Consider the following 19,130-nt stretch of genomic DNA (forward strand, 5'->3'; position numbering starts at 1 on the left):
TTATGATTATGCAAGTATGATTCTACATGCTGCTCTGTCTTCTAAAACCATTCAAATTGGTTTAAAACACCTTTAGTCAGTGTAGTATACTGTTTATTCTTCCAGGTGAGCGCCAGGGGTATTGCCCTTATGTTTACTTCTGGCAGAGGTGCTCCCACAAAAACGGCACGATAAGCTATTTCCATACGTTAACACGGCGTTTTTTCAAGGAAGGAAAACCCCTGGGAAAATACCCTTTGGAAGGTGGGATATTATTAGTATTCATTTTATTTTGCAATAACATTAATATTATGCTTTTGTTATTGGAAGTGTCCTTGGAAAAACGCAACGATAAAGCTATCTTAACACAGATATACACCTCAACACGTAACCCCATTGGCGCGGAAAACCGCCTTTGGGATGGGGGCAAGTGAATTCGCTATAACCTTCATTGTGTGACGTTTAGTCCTCCTGTCAAGTTTGGTTGAGATTGGATAAGTAACGACCAAATGTATCGCGGTCAAAAATCGTCAGACAGACAAACACCAAATTGCCTATTTCAGTATGATTTAGCAAGGTGATCAAGGTTGAACAAAACAAACGAACCTGTTTTTCCATTTGTACAATCTTCTCATTAGAAATCTGTGAATTATGATTTTTCTTCCTCATATCCTCCAACTGCTCCTTGAGGGCAAAAACTGCCGGTGATAAAAAGTGGAAGAAGTATTAACATGGCCATTAGCACAACAGTCATATCATTGTAAGTAACAAGTCGATACTTAATTCAAGCTTCAGTGACAAATTCATCGATTGCTTCTCTTTAACATGAATTCCAAGTACCGTATCCCATAATAGTATTTTCTTCACCCCAACACCCCAGGTTCCTCACTTTCATTTTCATAGGCCCGGTTGCATCCTGCCTTTGCTTCAGTCTTGCGCTGGCTTTCAGACAAGCGATGTTGCAAAAGAGCCTTGTCCCCCTCTGCTTGTCGCAGCGAGTCCTCAAGCCCTTTGCGAGCCTCTGCCTGTGAATGGAAACAAGGAACTGTAATCAGGTGGAATCTCTGGCTAAAGCACCAAATAGTTATTTTCATTCCATTAAAGGTTCTACACATGAACCATTTAATTACCATCAATAAGGATTCACTTTGAAAGATAGGGGCAAGTTTTTATGTTGATCTTTCTCCTGCCATACAGCACAAGGCCCGAAACACAGCTAGTCATCCTTTCGTAACTTTGGCTTGATGTTGTGCTTCTTCCTTACAGTAATTACAGCTTCCATTAGATCCTTTTCCATTGTTTGCTTCACTTTGGGTCTTGATCTACCCACTGGCCTTCTACTGCTCACCCTGCTCTGGTATATTATTTCCACTGTGTAAATGAAGTGACAAGTACCTTATACATTAATTTTATTCATATTCTGTTAGAGCCTCACTATTACAGTCATGTTTGTTTGTGACGATTGCTTTTTTGCTTTTAATATAAGGGTCTAGGCCAGTGGTTCCCAAACCCATAGTCGTGACCCGAATGAGGGTCACGGGAAGGTCTCAAAGAAAGAAATATTACAGTGTTATAAGGGGATTACTTCACTGGCACAATATGAAGGATTATTGAAATAGTAATTAAAGTAGAATAGTTGTGGATAATACAGCATCTGTTATGTTTGGAATTAATGTGTTATAATTCACATGTAATTTATGTTTGGAATTCATGTGTTAAAATTCATATGTATGGGAAACGGAAGTGACGGTTGCTGAGTGGGAGGAGCTAAGGAAAGACGGGGTTTTTGGAGGCCTATGGCGAGGCGAGGGAGCTTAATTCACAACGGGCCGCAAAGGCTTCATTCATTACAATGGGCCATGGTGGTTTTGAACTGGTTGATTTTTCTGATAAGCATTTACTTGTAAGATGAATAACCACGACTTTAAGGTATTGAGGAGAGCGGGAAGATTTTGACATAAGGAAGGAAAAGTGGAGGGAGAAAGGTAGTGGGAGGAAGAGAAGAGTGAGGGAGTGGGTGGGGTGCAAGTAGAGATGAATGCCTCAAGGATGGGGGAGAGGAGTTGAGTGTAGAGGGAGAAGGGAGGGCAGGAGGGGGGGAGGGAGGAACAAATGGAGGAGCGGTGTGTGTGCGAGCACACACACAGGGTTAGGATAACAGGCTATGGTAGTAGGTCCAGCAGGTCAGCATTGCTCATTGATGACCTGAACGTCCCAAATTGATCAAGATGTTATTAGCTCTGCCACATGGACAGCAGTTCAGAAGCGAGGTCAAGCTACGTAGTTTGAATGCGGGGTCAATTGGGGGGAGAGGGGGCGAGGTGGTGGAGATGATGCAGAGAAGGAGATTGGGAGTGTTGTGTGTGTGCATGAGACCAGATGGAAAGGAGACAGGGTGAGGAGGTTGGTTGGAGGATACAAGCTTAGAGGACTTTTTGTCTTTTTGAAAATATCATGCTATACAGCATATCGTTTTTGACCCCATCTCTTTCTTGTGAAGAATCACTTTAAAAATTCCATTCTCCAAATCCGAATCCAGATCTTCATCAAAATCTAATCCATTCGTCCTTGTTACACACACAACCTGTCCACCAAATTTCGAGATATCCTGCTCAGAAACAGACAGAGGTAAAAACATAACCTCCACCCACCTTAGGTGGCAAAGGTAATAACATCACAATAACCACCAATAACGTCATGGCAAGTGCAGCAAGAAAAGCAGCAGCACAAAGGCAATGGTGACTGAAGAAATAATAATTTACCTTCTCTTCAGCTTCTTTCATGGATTTCTCCAGGTGAGCGAGCGTCTCTCTGTCAGACAAATTCAAGCATGGGTAGTTGTTTGTTGTTGGTGTTCAAATGACCATGCAAGAGGACACCGAATTTATCATAAAAAGGCACACTGCAGTAACTTATACAAATCCCACAAATGCAGGTAAGGAAGTGAACCTCACCTCAACTTCCCCTGTGTATCTTCTTTGAATTGCACCTCAACCTTCAACTGTTGTTTTAGTCGATTCAGCTGTTCCTGGAGCCTCTCTGCCTGGAACATAATTGGCACACATCTTTCTTTCAATCCAATTACTACAACAAAACTGAATTCCAAGAAACAGATTTTACATGAAGTAAATAGCCAGGTAAACCAAATACATTTCATTTTACTGTGTGAGACAACTATCAATTTTTACCTCCACCACCCAAGGTGGATGGAGGTTATGTTTTTACCCCTGTCTGTTTGTGACCAGGATATCTCAAAAGGTTGTGGATGGACTCAGACGAAATTTGGTGGAGATGTTGGGCATGTGACAAAGCCAAAATGATTCCATTTTGGTGAAGATATGGATATGGATCTGAATCTGAGAATTTTAAAGTGATTCTTCACCATTGAGTGATAGGGCCAAAAACTACAGTCACATGAAAAAGTAAGTACACCCCAGGTAAAGTTTTGAATTTTTAAACATATTTCAACATACAGCTATTTGATCTTCATTTCAACAATATTGATAGATAAAGGTGATATAATATAACAAATATCATGAAACATTTACATTTTGTAGTCCATTGTATAATTTAAATAAACATAAATGCAAATTTCACATGTGGAAAAAGTAAGTACACCCTTGGCTCTAATAGGTGGGATTGCCCCCTTTGGCAGAAACAACCTCAAGTAGGCGTTTCTTATAACTGTCTACCAGTCTCTGACATCGACTGGGAGAAATTTTTGTCCACTCCTCCATGCAGAATTCTTTCAGCCGTGCGATGTTTGAGGGGTTTCTTGCATGCACCGCTCGTTTCAAATCCCCCCACAACATCTCGATGTGATTTAGATCCGGGCTTTGACTTGGCCATTCCAGTACCCCCCATTTTTTTCTTTTCAGCCATTCCTTGGTGGATTTACTGGTATGTTTAGGCTCATTGTCATGTTGCAAGGTCCACCTTCGGTTGAGCTTCAACTTTCCGACAGATGGCCTCACATTATCCTCAAGCACCCTCTGGTACAATGAAGAATTCATAGTGGATTATATGATGGTGAGCTGCCCAAGCCCTGATGCAGCAAAGATGCCCCAAACCATAATATTTCCACCACCATGCTTTACAGTTGATTTCAGGTTCTTGTGGTCAAAAGCTGTCTTTGGTTTTCGCCAAACATCTCTTCTGGTACTGTGGCCAAATAGCTCTACCTTTGACTCATCTGTCCAGAGCACATTGTTCCAGAAGTGCTGGTCTTTGCCTCGGCGTTCATTGGCAAACTTTAGTCTTGCCCTGATCTTCTTTCTGGACAGCAAAGGTTTCCTCCTGGCACACCTCCCATGTAGATCAAATTTGTGCAGCCTCTTTCTATTGGTAGACTCGTGCACTTTGACATCAACAGTGGCAAGAGCTACCTGTAGGTCCCGTGATGACATTCTGGGGTTCTTAGAGACTTCTTTCAGCATCTTCCGGTCTGCTCTTGGGATGAACTTGCTGGGGCGGCCCGGCCTGAAGTTGGCAGTTGTTTGGCATCTTCCCCACTTGTCGATGATCTTCCAGACAGTCGAATGATTGATTTCAAATTGTTTGGAGATCTTTTTAAATCCCTTCCCAGACTCGTAGGCATTTATAACCTTCTTTCTGAAGGCCTCAGAGAGCTCTTTTGATCTAAGCATGGTGATGCCGCACACTTCAACAACAAAGAGCAAACCAAACTAAATGTCTGAGGTTTAAATAAGACAGGTTCCTCCAAGATCCTCTCTAACGATGTTCTAATCATTTGCACCTGAGCTGGTGCACCTGATTCTAATTTTAGGTATTTGAAGTAGTGATAAATGTAGGGGTGTACTTACTTTTTCCACATGCGAAATTTGCATTTATGTTTATTTAAATTATACAATGGACTACAAAATGTAAATGCTTCATGATATTTGTTATATTATATCACCTTTATCTCTCAATATTGTTGAAATGAAGATCAAATAGCTGTATGTTGAAATATGTTGAAAAAGTCAAAACTTTACATGGGGTGTACTTACTTTTTCACGTGACTGTATATATAGTCCGATATCTCAAAAAGTTGTGGACGAGTTATGAGAAAAGTAGATGGATGAGTTGGTCAGGTTACAAAAAAAAGTCAATTAGATTTTGATTCAGATCTGGATCCAGATCTGGTCTATCAGTGCGATACAAAACGTAAATAGTTCAGCCTGGTGGAGGTATGCTCTCTACTGAGTGTCGTTCTAGTTTATATCTGTATTTATAGCTATGTTTTTTTTGTTTTTTTACAATGAATAGATATAAAACAACTTTCGAATGTGTACCAGAGGCTGCCAGGATAGTCGAGAGGTTTGCACACAGATGTCTGAGCTGTCTAGCCTGGGTTTGAATCCAGACCAAGCTATAAAATGCCATCCGAGCGCTTCATATGGCAGGCAAGGCATCAATATGCATGTTGTCCTTCGGGTGGATATTGTGTGTACAACAATGCATGTACTTTTGACAACCTAGAGGGCCTTCATTCACAGCCTGCAGTACTTCTCTCCCCTTTGGACTGGCGACCCTGCCTCACACGTTTCCCTTCTTGATGCTGTGGGAAGTAAGGCCCTCAAAATCATCAGGATATCCCACAATTAAGCCGAGTGTCTGGGCTAATTACTCTCACGTTGCAGACAGGTTGGTGGCCTCTCTGTACTCTACCCCCTCCTTTTTGGTGTTTCCTCCTCTTGGCTCTGTCCCTCTCAGGTTTCTTCAGGGTGCACATGGTTTGTCAGTATCTTCCTTTTGTCAACTCCCAAAATCCAGGCTCACTGCTCACCTCCACTCACTTGTTCCTCTTTCCTCTCACTTGTGGAATAAACCTCCCCAGTCTGTCGAGTCCCATTCTTCCCTCCATGGCTTCAAGACAGCTGTTCACCACTACTTCCATTCATATACTAATGATCTCTTACCCTCCAAATAACCCCATTCCCAAGCACTCCTTTTTCCAGGTTATTATGATTTCCCCCCTCTCCCTGACCTCTTTTCATTTGTTTGTTTTCGGTTAGTTTATTCCTTTACGCGTTTCATCCCCACTTTCCCCTTCTTCTTCTTCTTGCTGTGTTTCATTCTGCTTGTGTGCAGCTTGTTCACCCACATGTCTTTTTCCCCTTCCACTTTATCTCTCTCATTTATACTATCCTGTTGGAGTTTCCCCCTTTCCATTTTGACATCTCTTCCACTAGCCTCAACATGTATCCAGAAAAAAACTTAATGTCTAATCAGCAATAAAAGGTAGTTGTAAAATACAGTGCTTGAAGAGCACAAATATATACCCAAATAAATATATATACGATGTGTGAAGCATGAAGAGTATACCCAAAACCAAAAATATACACTGCGACTCTGCCATAGATCCAGCATGAAGAGTAGGTCTTCTTCGTTTGTATGCAGCACAAGGCTGCGGAGTAGCATCATTGGCTGAGGAAGTAGCTACGCCACTGATCCATTGCCCTCTCCTGGTTCAGACAAGAATTTGCAATTTGTTCAGGGTACCGGTGATAGCTCGCCTACTCTTCACGAAGGACCCCATGGGATCTTTAACGTCCACCAACGAATGCTGGCAGACAGGCCACCCACTTTAACGTCCATCCAAGGGACGGCACACACATTGATGAATATCACCCCACCTGTGAAACACCACGGTTTATACCTGACAGTTTATAAGACAGTAAGACAGTAAGAAAGACAGTTTATAGCTGGGTCGGGACTTGAACCCTGGCTAGACAGCCTTGAGGCGAGTGTACATTGTACTCGGCCATCCTGCCAGCCAAGGTTAGCTTAAATAAATGCTTCCTTTCAATAATCCAAAATAACAGTTTGTCAGATTAGATTGTACAATCTGCAGAAAGACGAGTGCGCACTCACTGAAAGACGTCACGAGTAGTAAAACTTTCACCACACAACACCAAATCATGGCCTGGCCTTCAAAGGGTTAGCCAAATACTTGGGATCAAGAAATGCAGGAAATGAGGTGATCCAAGAAATAATTTGGAGTCCACAAATAGCACGAAATAAATTAAGAAAGATTAATGGAATGACAATGTGTGTACTTCCTTGGCACACCTGAGCTCCAATCCACAGCTTGATGGAGTAAAGCTCTCCCCACTGGGCCAGCTCCCCTGCCTCACATCATGCTCAGCTTGATGTCATGGAAACTAAGGCTTTCAAGATCATTGGAATCTCGCGTGATGAAGCCGAATCTATGGGCCTATCACTCGGCCACAGGTCGGTGGTCTCTGTCTTCTTCTGCCTTATTTCTGGTCGTGCATCCTCTGCCATTTACATGCTCTGACTCCCCCCCCCCCCTCCCCCAAAGTATTCACAGGAAGCACGCAGTCCACCAGCAACGCCACCTCATGAAACTGCCTAAATCCAGAACCTGTGCTCACCTCCACTCATTTATTCCTCTTTTTCCCCACCTGGGAAACCACCTTCCACTCTCTTCGATCTCATTCTTATCTCCCGGTCTTCAAGACAGCTATTCATCATCATCTCAGATCATCCCCATCCAAAGCCATGTTTACTTCTACACCCGTTAAACCACCCCTGTCTTTCTCATAATTTTGCTTGTGTGTCCATCTTCTCCACCCCTTGTTGTCTCCCCTAACCCTCATAGTTACCTGCATCCCTTACTTTCCATCTGTCTACCTTCTCCCTCTGCCCTGCTATTACCGTTTCTCCTTTCTCCTGCTGTGTCCTGGTCTGTTATGTGTCATAGCTCTTTCACAAGCCTAGACCATGTATTTAAAAAAAAGTCTAATTAATTATATTACCAAGCCAGTGAATTTAAGTACGATTATGATCTCAAATATATATAATCCATGAAGGCAGAGACTCAATAGGCAATCTCAAATGTACAGGGTCCGGCTGGGAGGTGTGACGATTTTCAGAAAACTCATACACAGTTATTTTAAGTAGAATTTCAATTTTTATGTTTTTTTAAAGACTACATATATAATGCCATTTAATACACTGTAACAAAGACATTAAAAGAATGTAATTCATGTTTGAATTGGGTATAACAATGCAAGTGGGGGGTCTAGCGCATGCGTGATGGCTGTTGGTTACTCGTTGTTAGGTGCCATTTCAGTAGCCATGGAGCTGTGGACGACTGAACATCGCGTCTTTGTTGTTGAGACGTTTATTCAAACGGGTAGTTCGGTGGTGCTTACACAGCGCAGATTTCGTACTCACTTCAATGTTGGTCGACGTGGCGCCGTTCCGTCTCGAAACACAATATTGAAGTGGGTAAAAAACTTCAGGACAACTGGATCTGTGAGGCCGGGAGCAGCTCGGGGAGGTGATCGAACCATTAGGACCCCGGAAAACATCGAAAGGGTTCGACAAGCTGTGGAGGCCAGCCCTCGTCGGTCAGCGGTACGGCATGCTCGCGCTCTACGGATGTCAGACAGATCAGTTCATCGAATTTTGCACTTGGACCTTCATTATCACACGTACAAAATCATGGTGGTTCAAGAACTGCAGCACAATGATTTCGTGCGGCGGTTTACGTTCGCAGAAAGAATGCTGGAACTGCTGAGGGATGCTGCTGTGCTGAGAAATGCTGGAACTTTTCCACGCGTCTGCAAGAATGCTTGGACAAGAACGGCCGCCATTTAGATGATGTCATTTTTCAAACATGAATTACATTTTTAAAATGTCTTTGTTACAGTGTATTACATGGCATTATATATGTAGTCTTTTTAAAAAATAAAAATTGAAATTCGACAAAAAATAACTGTGTACGAGTTTTCTGAAAATCGTCACACCTCCCTGACGGACCCTGTATTTGGTCTCAAGGTTGAGATTCCTCCTCTAGAAAAAGGAAAATATGAAGAGAAAGCAAAAGATAATAATACTCACCTCCTTGTTATCCTGTAATGGGGTGAGAAGAAACAAATGAATAATCAAACAAAGAACTGATCAGAGGTCAAAGTGTAAAGAGAAACAAAAGAAGCATCCAAACAATGGCAGGACAGTTTGGCAACATCAGGAAGAGGAATTACACTCTCAAACCTCATCTCCCAGTGCACGTGATAAAAAGTTAACTATATAAATCCAAAGAATGGCCTCAGATTAACCCAAATATAAGCATTTTGATGAGAAACGATAGCCTGCAGCGTACCATCATGACAGGACTCGCTGGCCTGCTTTCATTCCTCACGGAATCAATATCATCTATCGCCAGCAACCTGCAGGAACACAGAGCAGACAGCCCAACAATTTGACCCACTGCCATAAAGAAGCATTCCGGTGGTCTTGTTCCTGCATCAAATTCTCATTTCCCTACCGGCTGCTTTGGTTGTAGTAGGTAAAACCCACAAAAGGTAATTGATTTCCAACAAAGGCCTTCGCAATAGGAAATGTCTCCTCCTCAACTTTCTCATCCTCAATGTCATCAAAGCAGCTCGTGTCAGCATCTCCCATCAATTCGGGGACCACAGGAGCCACAGCTGTAAAAAGGGAAAACAAATATTGGAGATATTGTGGGGGAAGTCACGGTTTTACGAAGCTGTCCCGACCTTCACGCACGCTCGAAGTTAAGTAATTGTTCACAATTGTATTTTTGTCGAAACTGTATTTATCGTACGTGTACGTGTGTGTACCTATAGTGCGTCCCTTGGAAGATAATTATCGGTGTTAATCTTTCATACCTGTAAAGAGTGGTCGAGTATTTCGTGCCGCGATATATTGCGGCCTTGCTGTTGTTCTTTAAGCTTCCTACCTGGAGGCTTTGTTTTCTCTCAGCGGTCGATTGTGGTCCTGCTACTCTCGTTCTCTCAGTTTTTTCCAGGTCTTTTCACTCCATACTTCCTTGTTTAAAATCTTAACTCAAAAAACCCCCCAAAAAACCAAAACATTTCCTTCTTTGTTCTTTTCGTTCGTTCTTCGACCACGTGTTTCATCCCCATTTCACGCCATTCCCCAGATCTGTTTTGCCCTGTTCTTTTTGCCGACATCTTTTGCCCTGTTCACGTGACTCGTGGTTGTCCCTCTAGGCTCCCTCTCCCCGTTGGTTTTTTTTTGTGAATATAAGATTGTTCTTCACCGTTCTGTTTAAATATGTTTAAACTTTCCCCTGCAGTGTTTTATTCAGTGGTATATTACAACATGCTGTTTTTCTTCCTATTTAAAAGGCTCTTTTCAATTTCCTCTCCAACTCATTCTACTTCCAAAAAATATTCAATCTCTTAGAATTCTAAATCACGACATGCTCTAAATTCAAATTCATTCCACCCCTCCTCTATCGTTCTTAAACGGATCGCTAACTTGAAAATCACAATAAACCCAATTTGTTATAAATGTTCGTCTTTCATTAAACATCCACTTTCTAAACTCCCCCCTTGCCCCTCCCCTCCAAATCTCCCCCCTTGCCCCTCCCCTCCTAAACTACCCCTTTGCCCCTCCACTGCCAAATCTCCCCCCTTGCCCCTCCCCTCCTAAACTCCCCCCTTGCCCCTCCCCTCCAAATCTCCCCCCTTGCCCCTCTCCTCCTAACCCCCCCCCCAACTCCTCCCCTTCAAATCTCCCCCCCTACCATCCCTCTCCAATTCTCCCCCCTCCCACCCCCTTCTAAAAGCTGCCTCCTCCCAACTTCATCTCCCTTCTATCTCATACCTCCACCTTCCCCAACCATCTACTTTCCTCTGCCACCCCTCAAAGAATCCCTCATTGTGCCTCATCCCATCACCATCAAACCTTTCGTCCTCATCCTTCCCTTTCTTGTAACTCTTCTGTAATCTCTAACACACTATTAACTGCTCTTCCTACCTCCCCTGCCCATCCTTCATCTGCCCCTATCCCACCCCTCCCCTCTCCTGCACCCGATGCTCCCCCTCTCTCCTCATTAACGATATGGACGTCAAACATCCGAGGCCTTCGCTCAAACCTGATTGATCTCTCCATTCAGGTTGCTTCTGACAATCCAGACTTGATCTGCTTAACAGAAACTTTCCTCCTTCAAGATGTCTCTGATTCCTTAATATCTCTTTCTGGTTATTCCCTCCTCCGGTATGATAGACCTGAGCCTCGTCCTGGTGGTGGGGTTGCTATCTTTATCAAAAACTCTCCTCCTCACTCTCCTTGCACTGCCCTCTCTCCACCCCACCTCCAGGAGTACCTCTGGCTACGGCTTCCTCTCCACTCCCACCTTTTGCTCATATGTGTTATGTACCGTCCTCCATACAATGATGACTCCATTTACATGTCCCTGTCTGACAACATGGACCAACATCTATCAACTCATCCCAACTCTCTCTTCCTCATATGTGGCGACTTCAACTGACATCATGCCAGCTGGCTGGGTGTGGGTTCCTCTCTCACCAGCCATGGCACCTCAGCAAAGGACTTCTGTGACTCACTGTGACTGACACAATCTGTCAATTTCCCGACCTGGATCTCAGTCAATGGAGTATCTTCTCTTCTAGACTTGGTTATGACAAACTTCCCTGCAAATGTCTGCTGCTCTTCTTCTGCTCCTATCGGTTCTTCTGATCATGTGCTTGTTAAAGTGGACATCTCTCTGACCATTCTCAGAGAGCCTCCTCAGCGTCGACGAGTCTGGCATTTCACTCAGGCCGATTGGCACGGGCTGCAAGCAGCCATCAATCATCTGGACTGGTCTCCCATCTCTACTGCCTCTGACATCAATTCTTCCTGGGAATTCTTCCAAAGCAAACTGCTCTCTCTCTCTCTCATGCACAGATTTATCCCATCTCGTCTTCAGTTGTCTTACCCTTCCTCCCGTCCATGGTACACTGAATCTTGTGGTGAGGCAGTTGCCCTGAAACAACTTGCCTTTGCCTCTTGGAAGGCAAATCCAACTGAAGGTAATCTCAGTTCCTTCCACCAAGTTCGGAACAAGTGTGTGTCTACCCTCAAGAGTGCCAGAAAGCACTGTAGTGAAATCGTATTCGTACTGAACCCGGGGTGATGCTCGCTGCTCGTTGACACCGCTAGGGGCGCGCCTATAAGACCCGCTGCTGCGGACGGTGCTCCGAGACTTCTCCTATGACACGTTACATCTGGTAGACTCGCTAACGGTACGCCAGCATAGAATATTCAGCTTGCTTGCATTGAATGTTACTAGGGCATGCCCGTACTATATCTATATCTAAAATTATATCCCCCCCCCTCTATTTACATGAAATGGTTTGGTCCAAAGCGAACGGCTTGCGAGTACGGTGACAATCCCCCCCCTCTATTTACATGAAATGGTTTGGTCCAAAGCGAACGGCTTGCGGAGTTTGGTAAAGAAATCGCCATAGCGTGCCCAAACGCGCAGGAAAGCGAAAGAATCGCAAATTAGTTTTTATTAGTTTTAAAACATAGTTTAACGCCAACATAGCGCCAACATAGTTGTGAAATAAATGAATACGCTCTCAAATGTGCCGTCCGAGGCAGAGTCTGTTCGCCACGTTCCGCACACGTGATAGCTCGCTGCTCTCTGATTGGTTGAATCGTTTTTTGGACATAGCTCGGTAACTACTTGTCCGATTAATTTCAAACCTTGAAAAGGCACATCCTCGGGTCCCCAGCAATATACCTGGCAAGTTGCAAGTATATCGGACCCGTGGTTGTCGAGAAACAGCGGTCACAGACAAACAAACAAACACACACACAGACACACACACACACACACACACACACACACACACACACACACACACACACACACACAGAGATTGCTGGAATTATAGATAGACTAGGGCATGCCCGTACTATATATAAGCTAGGACGTGCCCGTACGTGGGTGCCCGTTCCTTGCCAAAAAAAAAAAAAAAAAAAAAATTTGTGTAGGGGTGTGTGTGTGTAAACATCCTAGGGCGTGCCCGTACGTGGGTGCAAAAAAACATGCGTGCAAACAACAACAACAAAAAAAAACTTTGAAACCACGTGGCAGTAACGACCACAGAACCCCCCCCCCCCCCCCTCTATTTACATGAATGGTTTGGTCCATTCGCAACGACCACAGAACCCCCCCCCCTCTATTTACATGCAATGGTTTGGTCCAAAGCGAACGGCTTGCAGTGTTTGGTAAAGAAATCGCCATAGCTCGGTAACTACTTGTCCGATTAATTTCAAACCTTGAAAAGGCACATCCTCGGGTCCCCAGCAATATACCTGGCAAGTTTCAAGTATATCGGACCGGTAGTTGTCGAGAAACAGCGGTCACAGACAAACATACACACACACATACACACATACAAACACACAGAGATTACTGGAATTATAGATAGATGAATGGTCCCATGTGATGCCACATCGTATACTTATTGCATTTCCTGCATTACAGGATGATGTCATGATCTAAATGGAATTAAACCACAAGTTGGACTAAAGTTGTGTGGACCTGATTGGTTTTCCACAACAAGCACGATCTCTCCACACTCAAAAATGAACTCTCAAACCTGTCTCCTTCCTCCAAATCCTGGTGGCGTCTGGTCAAATCCGTTTCTGGTGTTTGTTCCCCCTCCATCCCCTCCCTCACCTCAAATGGCTACACAGTTGACACCGCACGTGACAAAGCCGAATGCCTCAACTCTGTGTTTGCCTCAAAATCTTGCGTCCCAAACCCATCTCTCTCTGTTCCCACCTTACCCAGTCGAACCCAACTGCTGCTGGACTCTGTTTCCATTTCTCCTGACAAGGTGAAGTTTTTGTCAAACCTCAACTCTGATTCTGCAACTGGACCAGACGGCATCAGCCCACGGGTCCTAAAATCCTGCTCTGCGGCTCTATCTCACCCTCTCTCTGTTCTTTTCACCCTCTCTTTTGCTCAAGGTCATCTGCCAGCATCTTGGAAATCAGCAAACATTACCGCTTTACACAAAAAGGTGCAAAAACAGACCCTTGCAACTACAGACCAATCAGCCCGCTCCCAATTATCAGCAAAGTCATGGAATTCTTCAGCCCATTGCTTCGGATATCAAATCCTTCATCTTCTCCAATGGCTTGATCTCCGATCATCAATTTGGATTCAGACCAAGTCATTCTACTCTGGACATGTTGCTTCTGCTGTCTCAACAATGGATGGAGGTCCTCAATGCCAAACAGGAAATCAGAGCTGTCTCCCTCGACATGTCACGTGCCTTCGATACGGTCTGGCACCCAGCTCTGCTCACTAAACACTCCTCCTATGGTATCCATGGAAATCTCCACGCTTGGCTGGCGGACGTACTCTCTGGTCGTAGTCAACGTGTGGCCCTGAATGGATTTCTCTCATCACCCCTTCCTGTTCTGGCTGGAGTTCCCCAAGGTAGTGTTCTGGGCCCTGTGCTTTTTCTGGTCTTCATCAATGATCTCTCCGACTCTCTGAAAAATCCTCTCTATCTCTTTGTTGATGACTCCACTCTCTGCCGTTCCATTCCTCATCCCTCAGATCGGCAGCCTGCAGCCTCCTCACTCTCTGCAGACCTGGACAAAATCAGAGACTGGTCAAACAAGTGGAACATGTCTTTCAATCCTGACAAATCTCACATTCTTACTATGTCTCTCCGAAAAGACCGACTGGAAAACCCTCCCATATACTTTCTCAACAATCCTCTCCAAGAAGTTCTGTCGCTCAAGCTTTTGGGTCTCACTATCTGGCATGATCTTTCTCGGGAAAACCACATTGCCAAGCTGGCCTCCAAAGCCAGTCGCCGACTGGGCATCCTCCGTCGTGCGAAGTCCTTCCTTGGCACACCTGAGCTCCTCACCACATACAAGGCTTTCATCCGCATCTCAATGGAATACTGTTCCCCCCTCTGGGCCAGTGCTCCTGCCTCACACCTAGCTCGGCTTCACGCTGTTGAAGCCAAAGCTTTCAGAATTATTGGAATCTCCTACGATGAAGCTAACTCCGAGGGCCTTTCACTCACTCACCGCAGGCAGGTTGGTGGTCTTTCTGTTTTCAACCGACTCCTCTCCGGCCTTGCTCCCCCAGCTCTCTCTGTGCTCTGTCCCCCAAATATTCCTACAGGTCGCACAAGATCTGCCAGCAACCTTCTTATGGTTAAACTGCCAAAATCTAGGCTCTCTGCTCACCTTCACTCTTTCATTCCCCTTTTTCCCCACCTCTGGAACAAACTCCCCCACTCCTCCCTCCAGGTCTTTAAAACAGCTGTTCACCACGATCTCTTATCTTCCCCCATCCAAAACCTTGATCTTTTCTACCCCCGCTAATTCACCCCAGATACACTTTTTCGAAATTCCAACTTCTTTCCTGGAAGTCCTTGCAGTGTCCATATGTTTTATACCTCTCCCACCTCCCCCAAGCCCTCTCCCTCTCACAGTTCTCTCGATGTCCCTGCTCTCAAATGTTGTGTTTGTGTCCTTCCCCCTCTCTCCCCATCTTGTCTACCGCTCCCCTTCTTTTGTGTTTTATGTGTCGGTTTGACTTTTTGTGTGATTAATGTTAGCTCTTTCACGAGCCTCGATCTTTTATCCCCAAAAATAAAAAATAAAAATAAAAATAAGGTGTATCAGCAACTCGGGGTCAAAATGGCTGCAACAACAACTACGAGTCAAGTGTAACTTGGAATATTACGATTGAAGAGGCATACTCTCTCGGATGTTGTCCCAGGTCCACTGGTCATTGCGGAAGAAAGGGTGCTTCTTTATCTCATCGATGCCATTCCTGCCCAGCCGCACCGACCTGTGCAGAACAATAAAAACGAACAATAGCATCAAAATAATAGCTGGCCATCAACAGCAGGTGAATGCAATTAAAGTTTGAAAAATTCTATATGAACACTGTAGAACAGGGCAGAAGCAGTTTCTCTCCTGAAAAATAAAAAGCAAGTGCTAAACCATCTTTGCCTACAATATAATACTGTATATTGTTGCGGTTTTGAGAACCCACACTAGTGTAAATATGACATCATTAAAGGTTAAAGGTAGCACCCCATAGATAGGCCACAAGCAACACGTAGGTCACCATAGGACTTCAGTTATTTCATTAGTATGTGTATAGATAAGGCCATGTTTCCAATAGTTGAATCTGCGTTGTGTCAATCAAATAATAAGTAGGCCCCATTCCGTCCATTTTGACAGCCTCCCTCTCCAAGCGACGCCATTACGCACCCTCCTGTCTGTACCCCACGGCCCTCACAATTTGGCACGCTCCTCGGCCAGCAGCAGCAGCCTTCGCTGCCCGTGAGCTTGCTCAACGCCACCATAAGCCACGAGGTGGGGCCCGGAAAAAGGGGGCGGAGCACAAGAATGGAGGTGTGGCCACGTCAACCCACCATCAGGGCGGGGCCGGTAAGCGATGACCAGCCAACCAGGACTGAAGTCAGATCGCCTGATAGGCGTGGCTTTTGGGCTGGCGGAGCGATCGCTGGTTCACTTATAAAAGCGCGAACGCAAAGCCCTTTCACAGGACTTACCAGGAGACTTATGCAGCGGCGCTCATTAAAGAGGACTTGTGGGTACATGCGCTTGGCAACAGGACTGATGAGAAGAGCTCGCCTTGAGAGGACGCGTTGAAAGATTGGTGTTGACAGGACGTATTGAGCGGACGACGTATGACAGAGCGCACATTTCAACGAACTCGTGGGTACATGCGCTTGATCAGAGAGGGCTCGTTGGCATTGGGAGCTCAAAGCAGGACCTTGGAGAGGGGACGTTTGGCGCGAGTGTGCAACTATTACGTACGCTAGTACCAGCCTTCCCCCCCCCGCCCCCCCCCCCCCCCCGTCATTATAACTGTCCGTTCGCGTTACACTGAAGAGCTGCCTGCCGGGTTTTGTCCGCTAGACCGGAGCCTGGACCGGAACGGGTTTCGAGCCTGGACGCGCTGGTGACCATCAACCTGTTCCACCCTACCATCTACAATCCCCGTGTGAGTATGTATGTGAGACGGGCCCGTTTGTCCAGGGAATAAGATAAGACTGTTTAAGGCTGCCCTGTGTAACTGCTTCTTCCTCTGCCTTGTACATTCCCTTCTTTCGTTGCCTCTTTACTTTGTACATAATTAATAAAGCCATCTGTTCTTCCTATCCTCCTGCTTTCCTCTAATCCGATCGTCCTAGTCTGTTCTCCATTGGGTAAACGTGGCACGATCGGAACCGACATAATCGGGTCTAGTCCTTGTTAACGGCCCGAATCGCGGCTCGCTTCGCTCGGCGTGTCCACTAACGCCGTGGTTCGGGCTGGAGTTATTTCCTTGCTTCACGGTCGGTGTTAGTAATTAGCTATTAGGACTAAGTCGACCAATAACCCTATTTAATACCGACCGGAAGGAACGTATAACTTCCAGGACTCGCGTCGGCCAGATAAAAGGACAAGGGGATTAACCCCCCCTTGATAAGGGGAGGGCCGATGTCTGAGATCCGCAACAATATCAAAAGAAAAAAAAAAGTGTGTATATATATATATATATATATATATATATATACTGTATATATATATATATATATATATATATATATATATATATATACTGTATATATATATATATATATATATATACTGTATATATATATATATATATATATATATACTGTATATATATATATATATATATATATATATATATATATATATATATATATATATATATACATACATACATACATACATACATACATACACACACACACACACACACACACACACACACACACACACACACACACACACACACACACACACACACACACACACACACACACACACACACACACACACACACACACACACACACACACACATACATACATACATACATATACAGTATATATATATATATATATATATATATCTATATATATAAAGTAGAGTTGGCCTCTGTGTCTGTATCCTGATCTATCTACGATCTCTAAGATCTCGAGAACCCGTGGACGGATTTGCGAGCGGAAAGTACTGTTCGACTCGGGATGGTCCCAGGAATGTCAGGGAGACATAAACATTTAAAAAATTTCGGGTTTTAAAATTAGCGTATTATTAGCACTAGCAGAAGAGAGAGGGATTCGAAGGGAGGGAGCGCAGCGCTTCTAGCGCTTCTGACTACAGCACACCTTAAAATTAAAAAAACTTCGGGTTTTAAAATTAGTGTGTTACGCGTAATTAGCGCTAGCAGAAGAGGGAGGGAATCTAAGGGAGGGAGCGCAGTGCTCCCTCCAGCGCTTCTGTTAGCGTAATTAGCGTATTTCGGAACGTTAATTTTTCAACTTCATTATTCGGAATCAGTACGTCCCAGAGAACCTTCGTAACGTTAATTTTTCAACTTCATCCGATTGACATGGGACCAACGGCATGTGACAAAGAGTGAAACATACAGGCTACATTTATTTGACGACAATGAGTTCCGACTTCCGACCTCGGTGGGATGACAGGCTGAGTCAACCCCCCTGGTGTGAAGGGGGAGGAGGAGGGGAGGGGGAAGAGAAGGGGAGGGGAACGAGGGGGAAGGGGATGGGAGGGGGAAGGGGGAGGGGGAAGGGGGAGGGGGGAGGGGGAAGGGGGAGGGGAGGGGGGGGAGGGGAAAGGGGGGGGAGGGGGAGGGGAGGGGCCCTTCTTCCCCTGGGCACCCCCGCACCCTTCCCTCCCCCCTTCCCCTCCCCCCTCCCCCCCTTCCCCCTCCCCCCCATTCCCCTCCCCTCCTCTTCCCCCTCCCTCCTCCTCCCCGCTTCCCCCTCCCCCCTCCCCCCCGTTCCCCTCCCCTCCTCTTCCCCCTCCCCTCCTCCTCCCACTCCCGTGCAAAGCCGGGTACCTCTGCTAGTATATATATATATATATATATATATATATATATATATATATATATATATATATATATATATATATATATATATATATATATATATATATATATATATATATATATATACAGTATATATATACTAGCGGGGTCACCCGTGTAGTCTAGTAGGAAGACTAGGTCCCCCTGCACCCCCCGGAGATATACTTCTAATCAGTGTTTCTAGATTGGAAAAAATGTGTAGAAAATGACTAGCTATGGCCCCAAGCTGAAAAAATGTCCCACATACCATTTTTATGCAAATTACTGCTGCCATTATCAAAAAAACGATTTTTGACATATCTCAGCCAATATTGCAGATAATTGAAAAATGAAGGTGTCTAGACCCATGTTTTGAAGGGCATAGATCATGATAGAACTATTCATAACATGATTACATGTGTCTATGGTATAC

At 44.8% G+C, this 19,130-nt stretch overlaps 1 protein-coding gene across 1 annotated transcript in view; it reads right to left on the bottom strand.

Annotated features, from left to right (window-relative positions):
- Nucleotides 1-19,130, bottom strand: part of LOC137432634 (rho-associated protein kinase 2) — a 213,536-nt gene that overhangs the window by 65,916 nt on the left and 128,490 nt on the right. The window contains exons 9-16 of the mRNA XM_068124718.2: nt 15,537-15,628; nt 9,281-9,443; nt 9,116-9,182; nt 8,854-8,865; nt 2,934-3,022; nt 2,742-2,790; nt 869-1,004; nt 586-677 (exon numbers count right to left, since the gene is read on the bottom strand). Coding sequence (XP_067980819.1) covers nt 586-677; nt 869-1,004; nt 2,742-2,790; nt 2,934-3,022; nt 8,854-8,865; nt 9,116-9,182; nt 9,281-9,443; nt 15,537-15,628 — 700 coding nt within the window. The remainder of the gene's footprint in view (nt 1-585; nt 678-868; nt 1,005-2,741; nt 2,791-2,933; nt 3,023-8,853; nt 8,866-9,115; nt 9,183-9,280; nt 9,444-15,536; nt 15,629-19,130) is intronic.

This window comes from Myxine glutinosa, chromosome 8 (assembly GCF_964187855.1).
Source record: "Myxine glutinosa chromosome 8, kmMyxGlut1.1, whole genome shotgun sequence".
Lineage (NCBI taxonomy): Eukaryota > Metazoa > Chordata > Myxini > Myxiniformes > Myxinidae > Myxine > Myxine glutinosa.